Below are 17,491 nucleotides of genomic sequence, written 5' to 3'. Positions count from 1 at the left end.
TGATCATTACTGTTGTTTTGGGTGTTTTATGATTTTTTTTTTATATCTGGAAAATCCTCTAACACCTTGTGGAAAATTAAGCATTTCTTTCACGCCGACTGGGAGCTTTGCTGGTTAAGGATTACAAATCCTGGACGGCTCGCCAATCGACGCAGGATACTCGAATGGCTTATTACCTCAGTAAGATGATACTCATTTTGCCGACCTTGGAAGGATGATAGGCTTTGTCAACCCACCTGGTGTTATTTCAACGGTTCGATCGGGGCTCAAACTTACCTGCATGGTGCAAGTTCGTATTAAATCATTTGCAGAGTCACCTGCCACCATTTCATCTTTACCTGTTTGCTTGTCAGCTGGGATTAACATGTCCTTATCCACAACACAGCTTGGTGTGCATGGTTTCAATATTCTAGTGCAGAATGGTGTGCGTTTCATAAAAGAGTGTGTACATTAGCTTGTACACAGCCAAAGAACACGTTTTACACTTAGAACCTTAATCATGCAAAAACAGTCTTGTTTGCTTTAAAAAGAAGGGTTTTTGACACAAAAGCTTGGTGTGCAGGTTTTGACTATTCCAGCACCTAAATGTGGAAAGATCATGGTTAACAAGTTGGAAAGAGAACAGATAGAGAAGATCATGGTTTTGGATCATTTTTATTTGATGGTGCAGCCTCATGAGTGTGCCAAAGTGTGAAGCCTTGGCCTAGTGTCATGTGCTTATAATCTTCTTTATTTATTAGACACCCTACGGATGTAAATGAACACTCGTATTTACTGTGCGCACGTTGCACATCACATGCGGTGAATTTCACCTCCTTGGGTCTTGTATTTATTGATACCAGCAATCGTACTCGCCTTATGGGCGGGGCTTCAATTGGGAAGCCCAAATGAAAAGGCAAAATATCAGAAATTGAAGGCTTTTTATTTTATTTTAAACGATTCATGTAAACATCCGTTAAATCATATCACACACAAATCATCAACATTTAAACAGTACATGGCACCCATTTTGAAAAAACATTGAATTCTGCAAAATAACGGTCGTTACACGTCTTTCTCAGTCGCTTTGCACACGCTGCCGTGTCACTTCAGGAGCCGCACGTTTATATAGGAAGAGTTCGTCAGGAGTCGATCTACTCTGTCCAGGTACGTAGAATTTCAACAAAAGCCACATCACTGTTTATATCGGTAAATATTATTCCATCGTGTTTGGAAAATTGAAAAAAACAATATAGCCTATTTTACTCCAGGGGGTCCTCGGATTACGCACCCAAAATATCGTTGCGATCGGTTCAGCCGTTTTTGCGGTACCTTTGAACGGACAGACAGACGGACGGACATTTGGTGAATTATAGTAACATTCAGAAAAACGTTTCTGTACACTGCCCTCGAGGCTCGGTTTGCAAGCCACCGTCTACAATTCCAATAGAAGAGACATAATTACTCTTTTATGGAAAATGTTTTCCGAGTTTGTTGTAATCCCTAAAATAGACCATAGTGAACATACATTTGTGTTCACAGACTGGCCTTTAAAACCTACCCTTATGAAAGGGGACAGACATCTCTACAAACACAAACTGACATTGTGTTTTATATGGTGTATTGCTTGTTTGGTTCCGTGGCCACAAGTGAAATTATACTAGATTTTTGCATCTATTGATAAACAGAGAAGCATCCAAGTGTGTTTTTGTGGGGGTTTATTTTTTTTATAAACCCATTGCTACTGCTCGCTTTTATTAACAGGAAAAGATGGGAAAACAATCAACATCTCTCAGTCTCATCCACGGATACGTATTTCCGTGAGTCCGGTTTACTCTAGGAATTCAAAAATTATGGTTAATCATACTGAAATTGCCACTCTTGTTTAAATGCTGAAAATTGTTTTTAAAATACGATTTCAATTGCAGATTTCATGCCAGCAATGGCAGGTTAAAATTGCCCGGAAGAACAGAAATAGGTCCCTGAAAGCGCATGCTCGAAAGGCCTCGTTAGCATTCATACGTCATTCCAGAAGTCGCGTATTAAGGGCGAGAATAACTAAGATTGAAGCCAAACAAGCACATGAAGGACAGATCATGCTCTAAAATACCTGAATTCAAAAATAGTGGTCTTTATTACAAACACAAAAACCCTCAGTGACAATCCCGCAGAAGTAAACAATAAAATTATTTTAAACGAGCCGAAACCTTGCAGATTGGTCCATGTGAGCGACGTGGTCCTGTTGTGGTCCTGCGTTGTACCGTTGACAACATCTACATGTTGCTTGGTCTGAGAGCTGGTGAGGTGAAACTGCACAGGTTGTTGTGATTCTTGTGACGATCACCATGCCAATCACATTGGATAGTCTTGTGGTTGGACGCATGCCAATCAAAACCCATGTGACGAGCGCTAGTGAGTCGGACATTGTGGGGTAAAACACCAGTTGCCAATTTGATCATTGGCAGACCACCAGAGAGTGTGACAATCGGCCGATTGGGAGATACGTGTGATCCGCCAACTATGGAGGTATCTCGAACGAGCCCATCAATTCACCCGGATGCACGTCACCCTGGTGAGTAAGTAAAAACACTAAGAGAAAGTAAAGGGAAGCGGGGAAAGCGTTGCATATAGGAGACGTGATGTGGCTTTTTAGTCCAACAAGGAGTAAGAGTTTTATCGAAGCTCGCAACATCCCAGGTGGGGTCACAGGTGATCTTGCAGAAGATTGGTAAGGTGGTTTCTCCGATTGGTGAAAAAGGCACTGCCATCTTCATAGCTCGCTTGCTTAAAGTGCAGTGAAACTTCCATGATCTGTGGATAAGGAAAAAGATGTTTTAACAACAACAAGGTTTTAATCCCACTCCTCCCTCCAGGTCTTTAAAACAGCTGTTCACCACCATCTCTTATCTTCCCCCATCCAAAACCTTGATCTTTTCTACCCCCATTAATTCACCCCAGATCCACTTTTTTTGAAATTCCAACTTCTTTCCTGGAAGTCCTCGCAGTGTCAATGTGTTTTATACTTCTCCCCCCCCCCCCCCTTCCCTGCCCCCTTCCTCCTCCCCCCAAGCCCTCTCCCTTCCACAGATCTCCCGATGTTCCTGTTCTCTGCTGTTGTACTTGTGTGCTTCCCTCTCTCTCCCCATCTTGTCTCCCGATCCCTTTATTGTATGTTTTGTGTCCATTTTTTTTGTTTTCCTCCACGAGCCTCGATCTTGTATACTGTTACGGATTCGTCACTTCCGTTTGGGGTTTTCCTCCACTTGAAAGATTTCTGATTCTATGTACTATTATTGTCTTCTAAAGGTTTATTGTTTATGAACAGTTATTAAAAGTTAAAAAGGTTAACTTAAAATGATACAGGAAACCGAAGGAAGACGAGGAGGTGAAGAGGAAGAGGCGGCGCGAGAAAAGTTGGAGAAGACGCGTGACGTCAAGGCTCCGTAGCGAGGCTGGTCTACCGAAAGTCACGAGGGAATTTTGAGTTCCTTGAAGGGACATCCGGCGATAGGAATTATCGCTGGAGTGGAAAATCTGCGTAGTCAGATTTGGGCGCTGAGATTTCGACGAATCCTCGCCTAGTCGCATCGGCTCAAGTAAGAGCCATCGGCCATTTTGAACCCCGCGCTTCGGACACCTACAAAGGTTTTGCCTCGTGTCATCTTCACCCCAACATCCTACCGTTTGTCGGGGATGTGTGTGTGCGACCGCTTCGTCTCCAATTACGTTGCAGTTCGCTGAGTGAGCGGTGAAGGTGCCCCTCTGAAGGGCCGTTGTACAGTTTCGGCGGGGCGATCCCCATTGACAACTGTACGCGATTCGAATATCGACTGGAGAGCGAGATTCGGGCTTCGACTGGATATCGTTCCAGCGACCGCTGAGGCGAATCACATTCGCCTTGGAAAAGGTTATAGAGACATTGAGGAGTGTCCTTTTCACTCGCTGGGAGCAGTGAGTTATTTGACTTTATTGATGGTATATAGAGTGCACTCTTAATTGCCATTTGTTGTACCGTTATTCCTGTGTGATTTTCAATATATTATTTGTTCATTTATAATCATTGGTGTGGTTTCACTATTCGATTTCTAACACAGAGAATAGCATATTTTTCTGCCGGGGCTCTTCTCGGGGTTCGGAGGTTTACCGAGACCAGGGGATCGGGGAGGAACCCGTAACATATGCAAAATAATAAAAAGTTAGCTAGAGTCGTTTAGCAAATCTACAACGAGCACAATTATCATATTCGTGTTTTATTTTCCATTATAATCAGTTTTTTGGTTCAGTTTGATTTTATAGGTATTGTTATTACAAAGTTTTTTTTTTTTTTTTTTTTTTTTTTTTTTTTTTTTGTATACAAGATCGAGGCTCGTGAAAGAGCGAACATTAATCACACACAAAGACAAACCGACACATAAAACATATAACATCGGGAGCGGTAGACAAGATGGGGAGAGAGGGGGAAGGACACAAACACAACATTTGAGAGCAGGGACCGAGAGACATGGAGACATCGAGAGATCTGAGAGAGGGCGAGGGCTTTGGGGGGGGGGGGGCATGGGAAGGGGCGGTGGGAGAGGTATAAAACATATGGACACTGCCAGGACTTCCAGGAAAGAAGTTAGAATTTCAAACAAGGTGGATCTGGGGTGAATTAGCGGGGGTAGAAAAGATCAAGGTTTTGGATGGGGGAAGATAAGAGATGGTGGTGAACAGCTGTTTTAAAGACCTGGAGGGAGGAGTGGGATTGAAGGGAGTGAGGGAGTTTGTTCCAGAGGCGGGAGAAAAGAGGAATGAAAGAGTGAAGGTGAGCAGAGAGCCGAGATTTCGGCAGTTTAACCATCAGAGGGTTGCTGGCAGATCTTGTGCGACCTGTAGGAATATTTGGGGGACAGAGCACAGAGAGAGCTGGGGGTGCAAGGCCGGAGAGGAGTCGGTAGAAGACAGAAAGACCACCTACCTGCCTGCGGTGAGTGAGTGAAAGGCCCTCAGAGATAGCTTCATCGCGGGAGATTCCAATAATTCTGAAAGCTTTGGTTTCAACAGCGTGAAGCCGAGCTAGGTGTGAGGCAGGAGCACCGGCCCATAGGGGAGAACAGTATTCCATTGAGCTGCGGATGAAAGCCTTGTATGTGGTGAGGAGCTCAGTTGTGCCGAGGAAGGACTTCGCACGACGGAGGATGCCCAGTCGGCGACTGGCTTTGGAGGCCAGCTTGGAAATGTGGTTTTCCCAAGAAAGATCATGGCAGATAGTGAGACCCAAAATCTTGAGCGACAGAACTTCTTGGAGAGGATTGTTGAGAAAGTAGATGGGAGGGTTGTCCAGTCGATCTTTTCGGAGAGACATAGTAAGAGTGTGAGATTTGTCAGGATTGAAAGACATGTTCCACTTGTTTGACCAGTCTGTGATTTTGTCCAGGTCTTCAGAGAGTGAGGAGGCAGCAGACTGCCGATCTGAGGGAAGAGGAATGGAGCGGCAGAGAGTGGAGTCATCAGCAAAGAGATAGAGAGGATTTTCGAGAGAGTCAGAGAGATCATTGATGAAGACCAGAAAAAGCACGGGGCCCAGAACACTGCCTTGGGGAACTCCAGCCTGAACAGGAAGAGGAGATGAGAGAAACCCATTCAGGGCCACACGTTGATGACGACTAGAGAGGAAGTCTGCCAGCCATGCGTGGAGATTTCCATGGATACCAAAGGAGGAGAGTTTGGTGAGCAGAGCGGGGTGCCAGACCGTGTCGAAGGCACGTGATATGTCGAGGGAGACAGCTCTAATTTCCTGTTTGGCATTGAGGACCTCCATCCATTGTTGAGACAGCAGAAGCAGCATGTCCAGAGTAGAGTGACCTGGTCTGAAACCAAATTGATGATCAGAGATCAAGCCATTGGAGAAGAGGAAAGATTTCATATCCGAAGCAATGATGGATTCCATGACTTTGCTGATAATTGGGAGAAGGCTGATTGGTCTGTAGTTGCTAGGATCTGTTTTTGCACCTTTTTTGTGCAAAGCGGTGATGTTGGCTGATTTCCAAGCAGATGGCAGTTGACCTTGAGCAAAACAGAGGGTGAAGAGAACAGAGAGAGGGTGAGATAGAGCAGCAGAGCAGGATTTTAGGACCCGTGGGCTGATGCCGTCGGGTCCAGTTGCAGAATCAGAGTCGAGGGTTGACAGAAACTTTTCCACCTTGTCAGGAGGAAAGGACACGGAGTCCAGGAGCAGCAGGGTACGACTGGGTATGGTGGGTACAGAGAGGGATGGGTTTGGGACACAAGATTTAGAGGCAAACACAGAGTTGAGGCATTCAGCTTTTTCACGTGCGGAGTCAGCTGTGTAGCCGTTTGAGGTAAGGGAGGGGATGGAGGGGGAACAAACACCAGAAACGGATTTGACCAGACGCCACCAGGATTTGGAAGAGGGAGACAGATAAGAGAGTTCGGTCTTGAGAATGGAGAGATATTGTTTCCTGGCTCTCCTGAGGGTGGACACACACTTGTTTCGGGCTTTGTGAAAGGAAATGAGATTTCCTTCCGTTGGATTTGCTTTCCAGGAGACGAAGGCAAGTTGTTTCTGGGCAACAGCCTCACCACAAAATTCCGTGTACCATGGACGGGAGGAAGGGTATGACAACTGAAGACGAGATGGGATAAATCTGTGCATGAGAGAGAGCAATTTACTTTGGAAGAATTCCCAGGATGAGTTGATGTCAGAGGTGGTAGAGATGGGAGACCAGTCCAGATGATTGATGGCTGCTTGAAGACCGTGCCAGTTGGCCTGAGTGAAATGCCAGACTCGTCGACGCTGAGCAGGCTCCCTGAGGATGGTCAGAGAGATGTCCACTTTAACAAGGACATGATCAGATGATCCGATCGGAGCAGAAGAAGAGCAGCAGACATTTTCAGGGAAGTTAGTCATAACCAAGTCCAGAAGAGAAGATGTTCCGTTGACTGAGATCCGGGTCGGGAAATTGACAGATTGTGTCAGTCCCAGTGAGTCGCAGAAGTCCTTTGCTGAGGAGCCATGGCTGGTGAGAGAGGTACCCACACCCAGCCAACTGGCATGATGACAGTTGAAATCACCACATATGAGGAAGAGAGAGTTGGGATGAGTAGATAGAAGTTGGTCCATATCATCAGACAGCGAGATGTAGATGGAGTCATCACTGTTTGGTGGACGGTACAACACACATATGAACAAGAGGTGGGAGCGAAGGGGAAGCCGTAGCCAGAGGTATTCCTGGGGGTTAGGTGGAGAGAGTGCAGTGCAGGGCGAGTGAGGAAGAGAGTTTTTGATAAAGATAGCAACCCCGCCTCCAGGACGAGGCTCAGGTCTATCATACCGGAGGAGGGAGTAGCCCGGGAGGGATACTATGGAATCAGAGACATCATAAAGGAGGAAAGTTTCTGTTAAGCAGATCACGTCTGGTTTGACAGAAGCAATCTGTATGGAGAGATCAGTTAAGTTTGAACGAAGGCCCCGGATGTTTGAGGTCCATACCGTTAATGAAGAGGAAGGGGGAGCATCAGATACAGAACAGGGGGGAGGAGGGGTAGGGTAAGATGTGGAAGAGGTGGAAGAGGTAGGGAGAGCTGTTGAAGGTGTGTCAGAGATTTCAGAATAGCTCGGAGAAAGGGAAGGATGGGGCGGACAAAAGGTTTGATGGTGATTGGGTGAGCCACAATGAGGTGTTATTTGAGGAGGGGGAAGAGCGAGGCAGAAGGTTGGGGGAGATGGAGGTGAGAGTTTGAAGGGGGAAGAAGCGGGGAGGACGCTTTGAGGAGGGGGAGTGAGAGGGGGGAAATTGAGAAGCAATGAGGGTGGGGAGATTTGAAGGGGAGGGGTGAGGGGGGAGTTTGGGAGGGAAGGGACAAGGGGAGGGATTTGAAAGGGATGGGATATGGGGGAGATTTGGAGGGGAGGGGTGAGGCAGGAGTCTAGGAGGGGAGGGGCGAGGGGGCGTCTTGGCGGGGAGGGGTGAGGGGATAGTTTAGGAGGGAGGGGGCAAGGGGGGAGATTTGAAAGGGATGGGTGATGGGGAAGATTTGGAGGGGAGGGGTGATGGGGAAGATTCGGAGGGGAGGGGTTATGGGGAAGATTTGGAGGGGAGGGGTGAGATTGGATTTTTGAAAGTGTACGATTTATGGGAAACGAACATTTATTGCAAAATGAGTTTCTTGTGACCTTCGAGTTAAAAATACGTTTAAGGACGCTGGATGGAGGATGGAGTGCAGGAGAGTTTAGGGAATGTAGAAAAAAGGCACTATAGGAGATGGATATTTTTTTTGGGATGAATTGATTTGGTGAGCAAGTCGAAAGCAGCCTTTTAAAGAAGAAGAAGAAAAAGGTGTTATAAAATATGACGGAATACATAACTTGAGGGGAAAGTGTAAACATTGAAGGTTAATGAGTGAAAACTATCTGGGGAAATGGGGGAGAAACACGTGGTCGAAGAACGAACGAACGAATAAGAATGAATAAACGAATGAGAACAGAGAAGGAAATGTGTTTTTTTTTTGTTTTTTTTTTTTTTTCTTTCTTTTTTTTTTTTTGAGTTGAGATTTACACAAGGAAGTAGGCTATGGGTGAAAAGACTGGGAATACAGAGAACGAAAGTTATTGGATCACAAACGACGGAACGCTGAGAGAAAAACAAAGCCTCAAGGTTGTACAGTGCACACTGTACAAGGCCTCAAGACACGACACGAATTAACACGATTTTCAATACAGGTATGAAAGATTTGCACCGAAAAATCTTCGTCGGGACACAATATACGTACAACACCATAAATAAATACAGTTTTAACGAAAATACAAATGGGAACAATCACTTAACTTCGATTTCAAATCGTTCGCGACGCGGCAAAGGCCTTGCTCGCGACACGGCAAACAGACGATCAATTTATGAAAGATAAACACCGAGAAACAACCAAAGTTGCACACAATAACTTCACACACCGAAAGATAAATACAGTTTCGACAAAATACAATTGTGAACAGACTTAACTTCGAAAAACGTGGAGACCGTGTGGAGCTTCGAAAATCCCTCTTGTTTGTATTATTGTATTATTGTAGTTTGTATTATTGTAGGCCTATCTCTATTATAGTTAAGTGATAAGGTCTTGAAATTGTTCTGTTTAATTATGGGACTTGGCTGTGATTACATCTATTACCTTGTCGGAACAACAAGGTGTCAGCAAGTCGTTATTACAACAAGAATTTCTGTATTTTATTCAGATGTTTTGTTTTGTTTGGAATATTTGATGATTTAATTATCCGCACCCATACCTGAAGGGACAATGTTGTAATCAGTGTGTGTGTGTTCAGTGTGTCATTGGTTGTTGTACCCAAATGTAGGTTTCAGAAGGTGGGACTGAGTCCTCCCAGGTCTCGAAGTATCCACCTCCCTTTCACTAAGGGATCATGATTCATGGACCAGTTTGTGAAGTTTTCGTGTTCTCAAAGTTTTGTTCCGAGGGTTCTATTGAGGATCGTCACTGAGCCTCGGACAGCTTCCAATTGCAGTTTGTTTGTCCTCATATTCCCAGGGATGGTTTTGAAGATCTCTGTTAGATTCTGCTTCACCATTCGCGTTGCTCCACTAATCACTGGTACAATTGTGGCAATGTTCCACTTCCAGGATATTTTCACTTCATTTTTGAGGTCTTGATATTTGGTCATTTTCACAATACAATTTAACACAGGTGGTGGACAATTAACTTGGTGTGTGATTTTGAAGGTGATTGGTTACACCTGAGTTAATTTACAATTGCTATGGTAAGGGTGGTGGACACTTATACAACCAGGATATTGTAGTTTTTATTTTTAATAAATTTCCTCAAATCTGTAGAATTTGTTTTTCATTTGGAAGTTGTGGGTTACGATGTGTAAAATAATAAAGGTGGAAAAAGTCTGATTTAATGCATTTTAATTCCAGTCTATAAGACTACAAAAGGTGAAAATTTTGAAAGGGGTTTCGACTTTCTTTCATCACTGTATATATATATATAATATATATATATATATATATATATATATATATATATAGATATATATATATATATATATAGATATATATATATATATAGATATAGGTGTGGTCAAAAATATTGGCACCCTTGCACATTTTTCAAATAACTCACAATTTTCTCCAAAAAATAAGTTGAAATTGACAAAATTATTTGGTCTACAATTCTTTATTTCACTGTTAATATTACAGAACCTTTGTTTTTGATTTAGAACTTAATATGGTATATCATTTTAAATCGGAAAAATAAAAAGAAATGGCATTGACAAAATTATTGACACCCTTGACTTAATATTTGGTAGCACACGGTCTTTGGACAAAATAACTGCAGTCAAGCGCTTCCTGTAGCCATGAATGAGCTTCCTCCACCTCTCTACTGGCAGTTTGGTGCACTCCTCTTGTGCAAACTGCTCCAGTTCTCCCAGATTTGAAGGGTGCCTTCTCCCAACTGTGGTTTTCAGATTTCCCCACAGGTGTTCCATGGGATTTAGATCTGGACTCATTGCTGGCCACTTTAGAACAGTCCAGCGTTTTGTCTTGAACCATTCCTGGGTGCTTTTTGAAGTGTGTTTTGGGGTCATTGTCCTGCTGCAAGACCCATGACCTTCGACGGATACCAATGTTTCTGACACTCGGTTGAACATTGCGCTCCAAAATGCCTTGGTAATCTGATTTCATAACGCCATGCACACATTCAAGGTACCCAGTGCCAGAGGCAACACAAAACCCCCAAAACATCACTGAACCTCCTCCATGTTTCACTGTAGGGAAGGTGTTCTTTTCTTTGAAGGCGTCATTTTGTTTTCTGTAAACATGGAGATTATGTGCTTTACAAAAAACCTCTAATTTGGTCTCAGCTGTCCACAGGACATTCTCCCAGAAGGATGGTGATCAAAAATATTGGCACCCTTGCACTTATTTAAAATAATGCACTATTTCTTCTAGAAAATTGTTGAAATTAAAAGATCTTTTGGTTTCTGTTGCTGGTTTGGTTTTTTGGTTTATTTGTATTTCTTTGGTTTGCAGTGAGTGGAACAAAACCAAAAAAAATCTGAAAAAATACGAAATCTTAGCTTATCCCACACAGAAATCCTAAAATGGCCCGGACAATATTATTGGCACCTTTTATAAATTGTGAGAAATAATAACATTTAAAGCAGGTGATTCTCCTTTACTTTGGAATTGAACTCACCTGTGATGAGTTGCAGGTGCCTGCAACATAAAAATCACTCATTCAACCAGTTTGAATGGAGAAAAGGCATCATTCTGCTGTTTTGTGTCACTGTGTGTTCCGTAAAGAGCATGAAGCAAAGAAAGAAAACCAGAGAATTGTCTGAGGTCAGACACAGGATTGTAGCCAAGTACGGACAATCTCAAGGCTACAAGTCCATCTCCAGAGACCTTGGTGTTCCTGTGTCCACCATACGCAATGTTATCAGGAAGTTTAAGGCCCATGGCACTGCAGCCAACCTCCCTGGACGTGGTCGCAAGAGAAAACTTGATCGAAGATTGCAGCGAAGGATTGTCCGAATGGTGGAGAAATCACCTCGATCAACTGCCAAAAGGATCCAAGCTGACCTTCAGACACAAGGTACGACAGTTTCAACTCACACCCTCCGTCGCCAACTCAATGAAAGGGGGTTCTATGGTAGGAGACCCAGGAGGACCCCACTGCTAAGAAAGCCGAACTGGAGTTTTCCAAAACACACCTGAAACAGCCAAAATCCTTCTGGGAGAATGTCCAGTGGACAGATGAGATAAAATTCGAGCTTTTTGGTAAAGCATATCATCTCTGTGTTTACAGAAAACAAAATGAAGCCTTCAAAGAAAAGAACACCTTCCCTACAGTCAAACATGGAGGAGGTTCAGTGATGTTTTGGGGGTTATGTGTTGCCTCTGGCACTGGATGCCTTGAATATGTCCATGGCATAATGAAATCAGGAGATTACCAAGGCATTTTGGAGCGCAATGTTCAACCCAGTGTCAGAAAGCTGGGTCTCCGTCGAAGGTCATGGGTCTTGCAGCAGGACAATGACCCTAAACACACTTCAAAAAGGACCAGGAATGGTCCAAGACAAAATCCTGGACTGTTCTGAAGTGGCCAGCAATGAGTCCAGATCTAAATCCCATTGAACACCTGTGGGGAGATCTGAAAACAGTAGTTGGGAGAAGGAACCCTTCAAATCTGGGAGAACCGGAGCAGTTTGCACAAGAAGAGTGGGCCAAACTGCCAGTGGAGAGGTGTAGGAAACTCATTCATGGCTGTAGGAAGCGATTCACTGCAGTTATTTTGTCCAAATGCTGAGCTACCAAATATTAAGCCAAGGGTGTCAATAATTTTGTCAATGCCATTTCTTTTTATTTTCTGATTTAAAAGTATATATTAACTTCTGAATCAAAAAGAAAGGTTGGGTGAAATAAGAAATTGTGGAGACCAAATACTTTTGTCAATTTCAACTTCTTTTTAGAGAAATTTCTGAGTTATTTGAAAAAGGTGTAAGGGTGCCAATATTTTTGACCACCGACTGTACACACTTATACAGTATATATATACACACACACACACACACACACACACACACACACACACACACACACACACACACACACACACACACACAGGTCTTGTATATTGAACCATATACTCGTATATTGAAAGTCTATGGGGTTATTGACCACATGGTGGTTAACTTTTGCCTGCGGGCCGGCCGCAGCGCTATCTGACCCCACATCCCATTATATACTGTATGGTGGCTTCAAAATGGATGTCAAGACCAACTTGACGTAGCTTAAAACCTTGCCCAGATTCTGAAGTACATACACCCAAAGTGTGTGGTTTATTGGTGCTGCGGTGTGGCCATGAAAGAGTAAATTACAAATGCACAAGCAAACACAGAAACAAAGACTTGAATATATTTGTCTTATTATAATAGAGTGAACGTATATGGTGATGTTTGTATGTTTATTTGTGACCAAAACGTCTTCTTCTTCTTCTTGGAATAAAATTAACCCCCAAAACAGTCCGTGAAATCTTAATTACGTACTGCTGGAATATACCTTTTGACCCTATAGACTGATGAGACCTCTCAGAACTTTGATGACCCTTTAAGACCACCAAGACCCCTGAACCCAAAATACCTTTAAAGACTGCAAAGACCCAAAATACCATGAAGACCCTGAATACCCTTAAAGACCCAAAGGATCCAAAAGACCCTGAAGACCCAAAATACCCCAAAGATCCTTCAAGACTCAGTTTTGCCCTAGATATCAATGGAAATTTTCAGTTCAGTCAAAGCCAAATGTGAACATCAAATCAAGACAGCTGTTGCTGTTGTTGTATAGCCCTGGACAGTTTTCTCGATCAAGCCCATGGCACAGAGAGACAGCTGATCAATCTCCCAGGAGCGACCCAGTAATTCCCCACGTCCAGGATGGTGTACCTTGAGGTAGTCAGGGCCACGACAGAGTTAGAGAAAGACAGAGGGAGACAGATTTGCTTTGGGAGGTACAACCACCACGAAGAGGCGTCCCTGATAGTTGTCATCGAGACTGTAGAACCGATTGCGAACCACTGTTCTATCCTGCTGGCCCATTCCAGTGACCAAGTGTCAAACACTCGAGCATTTTTATTCTGTTGAGATTAGATGTTTGTTATATAAGAGGATACTCACATGTTTGATGGGTGGGTAACTTCGATTGTGGTGGCCAGGGTCACATTGCACCGCGTGGTGGTAAAGGTGGAACCATTCTTTCGTTTTCTGGAAAATAATTTTCTGCATTAATCGACTTATTTGCAAAAGGGAGAGAACATGGTGGAGATATTGCTGAGTTTTAACTTCGTGCTAAGAGTTTCCATTCAATTCATTCGATTTTTTTTTTTACATACACAGAAATAAAGGTTTAATTAACGACTTCCTGAAAAGATGGTTATAAATGTGGATTTTTGTCACCGAGGCACTTGGGGAGACTAATATGTTGTGATCATTAAAAATTTTTATAAACGATTCGTAAAATCATTAATTTGTTCAAAAGTATTTATTACTTGGCAAAAAAAGATTTTTTGACGTGTGTGTGTGTGTGTGTGTGTGTGTGTGTGTGTGTGTGTGTGTGTGTGTGTGTGTGTGTGTGTGTGTGTGTGTGTGTGTGTGTGTGTGTGTCCCTTCACTTATACTTGCCTACAGGTCACAATTTTAAACCGATCTTCACGAAAGGTCACCAAATGGTAGAGTTCGTGGTCCGACAAAATCATACATATTTTTGAGGTCAAAAAAGTCAACATAGGTCAAAGGTCAAACACTTTTCAAATTTCTAAAATCCTCAATTTTCATCCGATTGACTTGAAATTTGAGTAGGATTTGCATAACAGCAAACTGAATTCAATCACCAACTATTTTTGAGATCAGCATAGACCAAAAGGTCAACATAGGCCAAAGGTCAACAACCGTTTCAAATTTCTAAAATCCTCAATTTTCATCCGATTGACTTGAAATTTCAATAGGAATTACATATCAGTGAGCTGAATTCAACCACCAACTATTTTTGAGATCAACATAGGCCAAAAGGTCAACATAGGCCAAAGTTCAACAACCTTTTCAAATTTGTAAGATCCTCAATTTTCATCTGATTGACTTGAAATTTCAATAGGAATTACATATCGGCGAACTGAATTCAACCACCAACTATTTTTGAGATCAACATAGGCCAAAACGTCAACATAGGCCAAAGGTCAACAACCTTTTCAAATTTCTAAAATCCTCAATTTTCATCCGATTGACTTGAAATTTCAATAGGAATTACATATCGGCGAACTGAATTCAACCACCAACTATTTTTGAGATCAACATCGGCCAAAAGGTCAACATAGGCCAGAGGTCAACAACCTTTTCAAATTTCTAAAATCCTCAATTTTCATCATATTGACTTGAAATTTCAATCGGAATTACATATCAGCGAACTGAATTCAACCACCAACTATTTTTGAGATCAACATAGGCCGAATTTATAAAATTGTCAATTTTCATCCAATTAACATTAAATTTGAAGACGATTTGCATATTAGATCACTGAATTCAACCACCAATTATTTTTGAGGTCAAAATGATGCTTCACTGAGTGCCATTATACTTTGTTCTGTTTTGCCAAGTTTTTTCTGAGTTTTTTTCTCAGTGATTTTTCATTTATTTATTTATCGATAAATTGTTCAGCAACTACCTGTACCCACATGGTGATCTCCATAAATCCCAAGAAACTCTGTCAGGTGGATTGTGTTTTGCTACCTTTCACATTACCGCAGGGTATTTTTGTCAGATCAAAAGCATCTTTTATTACCTCCACCACCTAAGATGGACAGGGGTTATGTTTTCACACATATTTGTTTGTGGGAAGGATCTCTCAAAAGTTATGGAACTTGATGGACAGATCAGATGTGTTATGAGGACGAATTGATTAGATTTTGGTGAAGATCTGGATCCGGATAAGATATATATACATATATGTCGGGCAGGGGAGGGGGGGGCACCACATGACCCAGGGCACGCAGGGGGGGGGGGGGGGCACCACGTGACCCAGGGCACCTGAGATATATATATATATATATATATATATATATATATATATATATATATATATATATAATAATAATAACAATTCATTTATTTTGTATAGCGCTTTTCCAGAAGCCCAAAGGCGCTTTGACAGAGTGGAAAACATAATGCATAACAATACATGAAAACAACAATTGCAAAAAGACAAGAATCAATAGGGAAATATTTAAAGCAAAAGGAGGGAGAAGGAGAATTGTGTAATTGAATATAATTGAATATATTTGTGTCTTTCTTTTGCTTGCTTCAAAAAAACTAGATTCAATTGCAAAACATGTTGTTTCATGGCTCGGTCAGATCCAGCCTTGGAGACGTTTTTCAACATTTGCCAAAGGGAGAAGAATTATGGGAATAGTTGCCATTTAATTCTTGTTTGGCTTCAAGTTAACCTCGAGCAGAGTATGATTTAATATGTATTCTTTGATTTGTATGTGCCTGGCTCAATATGTTTTACTGCCAAGTGTCACACCATTGAACTCTATTATGAGAACGCATCCCTGGGCCTTGTAAGCCCAGCTTGTTTGGAATAATAGCTTGAGAAATATCTTACTTTCACACACATCTGTACCTTCAAACTCGGCCCTCTCTTATCTGAAGGTCATAACTTCAGCGGAGAGTTTTTTAGACTTTGTTCGATTATATAAGGGAGCTTGTTTCAGAGTATTTTCAGTGTGGCTCGGACTTGCACCGCCTTGTGTGACAAAGCTCTGTGTTTCCGGACGCGCTCCACAATTGTGTTGTCCGTTTCATTAAACCACTCTTGCTGCTTCAAACGTGCCTCTTCTTGAGTTTAAAGAGGAATACCGACATATCTGGTACCAGGAGTGGGGTACATCCAGCTACAGGTCGAGGAGGGCTCCTCAGGTCGGGAAGAGGCAAGGCCAGCGCTGGCAATAATAGGCTGAGGTAAGCGTATTTGCACACCTAAATTGAAAGCCTCTTCCCTTCCCCTTGGATATGGCGAACCTCTATCGACTGCACCTGAGTGTGTATCGAACCAAATTTAAGCAGAGCACCAGTGGGTTAACGAATCGAGCAAGGAGGGCGCCCGAGGTTAGGAGGGATACCCCTCAGGTTAAGGCATACCCCGGCGTGGGTGTAGGTATAGTGACCCCGGCGTTGATGGTAGGCTAGACCCCGGCGTGGGTGGATAAGATAAGTAATAGGTATAAAGGCTAGACCCCGGCGTAGATGATGAGTGAGTATTTTAAGTTAAGCTAGGAAAAGAAGGGACAACCCCTTTTAGGAATGCCCCGGCATGGGTGAATAAGTTAAGTTTATGAGGAAGGTGATAATCGAGATTCCCACCCCTCCTAAGGCCTTCATCCAGTCCCAGGATTAAAGGCATGCACATCCAGTGCGTTTTAAGGTGGGCATGGGAGAAAATGCGTACCCGCAGGAGGGAGTTCTGACAATATGCTGCAGGCTGCACAAGTATTAGCTCTTTCCGGACAAGAGATGAGGTCAGATCTGGAGAAGTAACAGGGAGGATTATAATGCACAAGGCGCGTGAAATCCAGCTGTGAACGCGCGAGCCGACGTGCAGGCAGGTCGCTATGCCGACGTGCAGGCAGGTCGCTATGGCGACGTGGTAACGGCCCTCGCGGGGAACCGTGAGGCGGGGCGGAGGCGAGACGGGAATGCGGATGTCCCATGCTGTGCACGGCATGAACGCATTCGGGTGGCCGAGGCAGGCGAGGGAGGATTATAACGAGCCAGAGACAATGTTTAAAACAGTGAGATATGAAAAGAAAATGATGCAGCCAGGCGTTGTGGTTGCACCTTTGTGAACAACGCGAGTGATGAGATGGCTTGGAGGGATGTGTTGAGTGAGCACATGTACGTTGTGTGCCGGGGAGAGGAGGTGCTGCATTGTGAAGCATGCCTCTAAGG

The 17,491-nt window shown here is 43.2% G+C and overlaps 1 protein-coding gene across 1 annotated transcript in view; it reads right to left on the bottom strand.

Annotated features, from left to right (window-relative positions):
• Nucleotides 1-903: 903 nt before the first annotated feature.
• LOC137434319 (signal-transducing adaptor protein 1-like) overlaps nt 904-17,491 on the bottom strand; it is a 55,341-nt gene continuing 38,753 nt past the window's right edge. The window contains exons 9-10 of the mRNA XM_078785490.1: nt 13,670-13,756; nt 904-2,790 (exon numbers count right to left, since the gene is read on the bottom strand). Coding sequence (XP_078641616.1) covers nt 13,710-13,756 — 47 coding nt within the window. The 3' untranslated portion in view covers nt 904-2,790; nt 13,670-13,709. The remainder of the gene's footprint in view (nt 2,791-13,669; nt 13,757-17,491) is intronic.

This window comes from Myxine glutinosa, chromosome 10 (assembly GCF_964187855.1).
Source record: "Myxine glutinosa chromosome 10, kmMyxGlut1.1, whole genome shotgun sequence".
Taxonomy (NCBI): domain Eukaryota; kingdom Metazoa; phylum Chordata; class Myxini; order Myxiniformes; family Myxinidae; genus Myxine; species Myxine glutinosa.
This window is presented reverse-complemented; position numbering and strand designations above follow the sequence as displayed.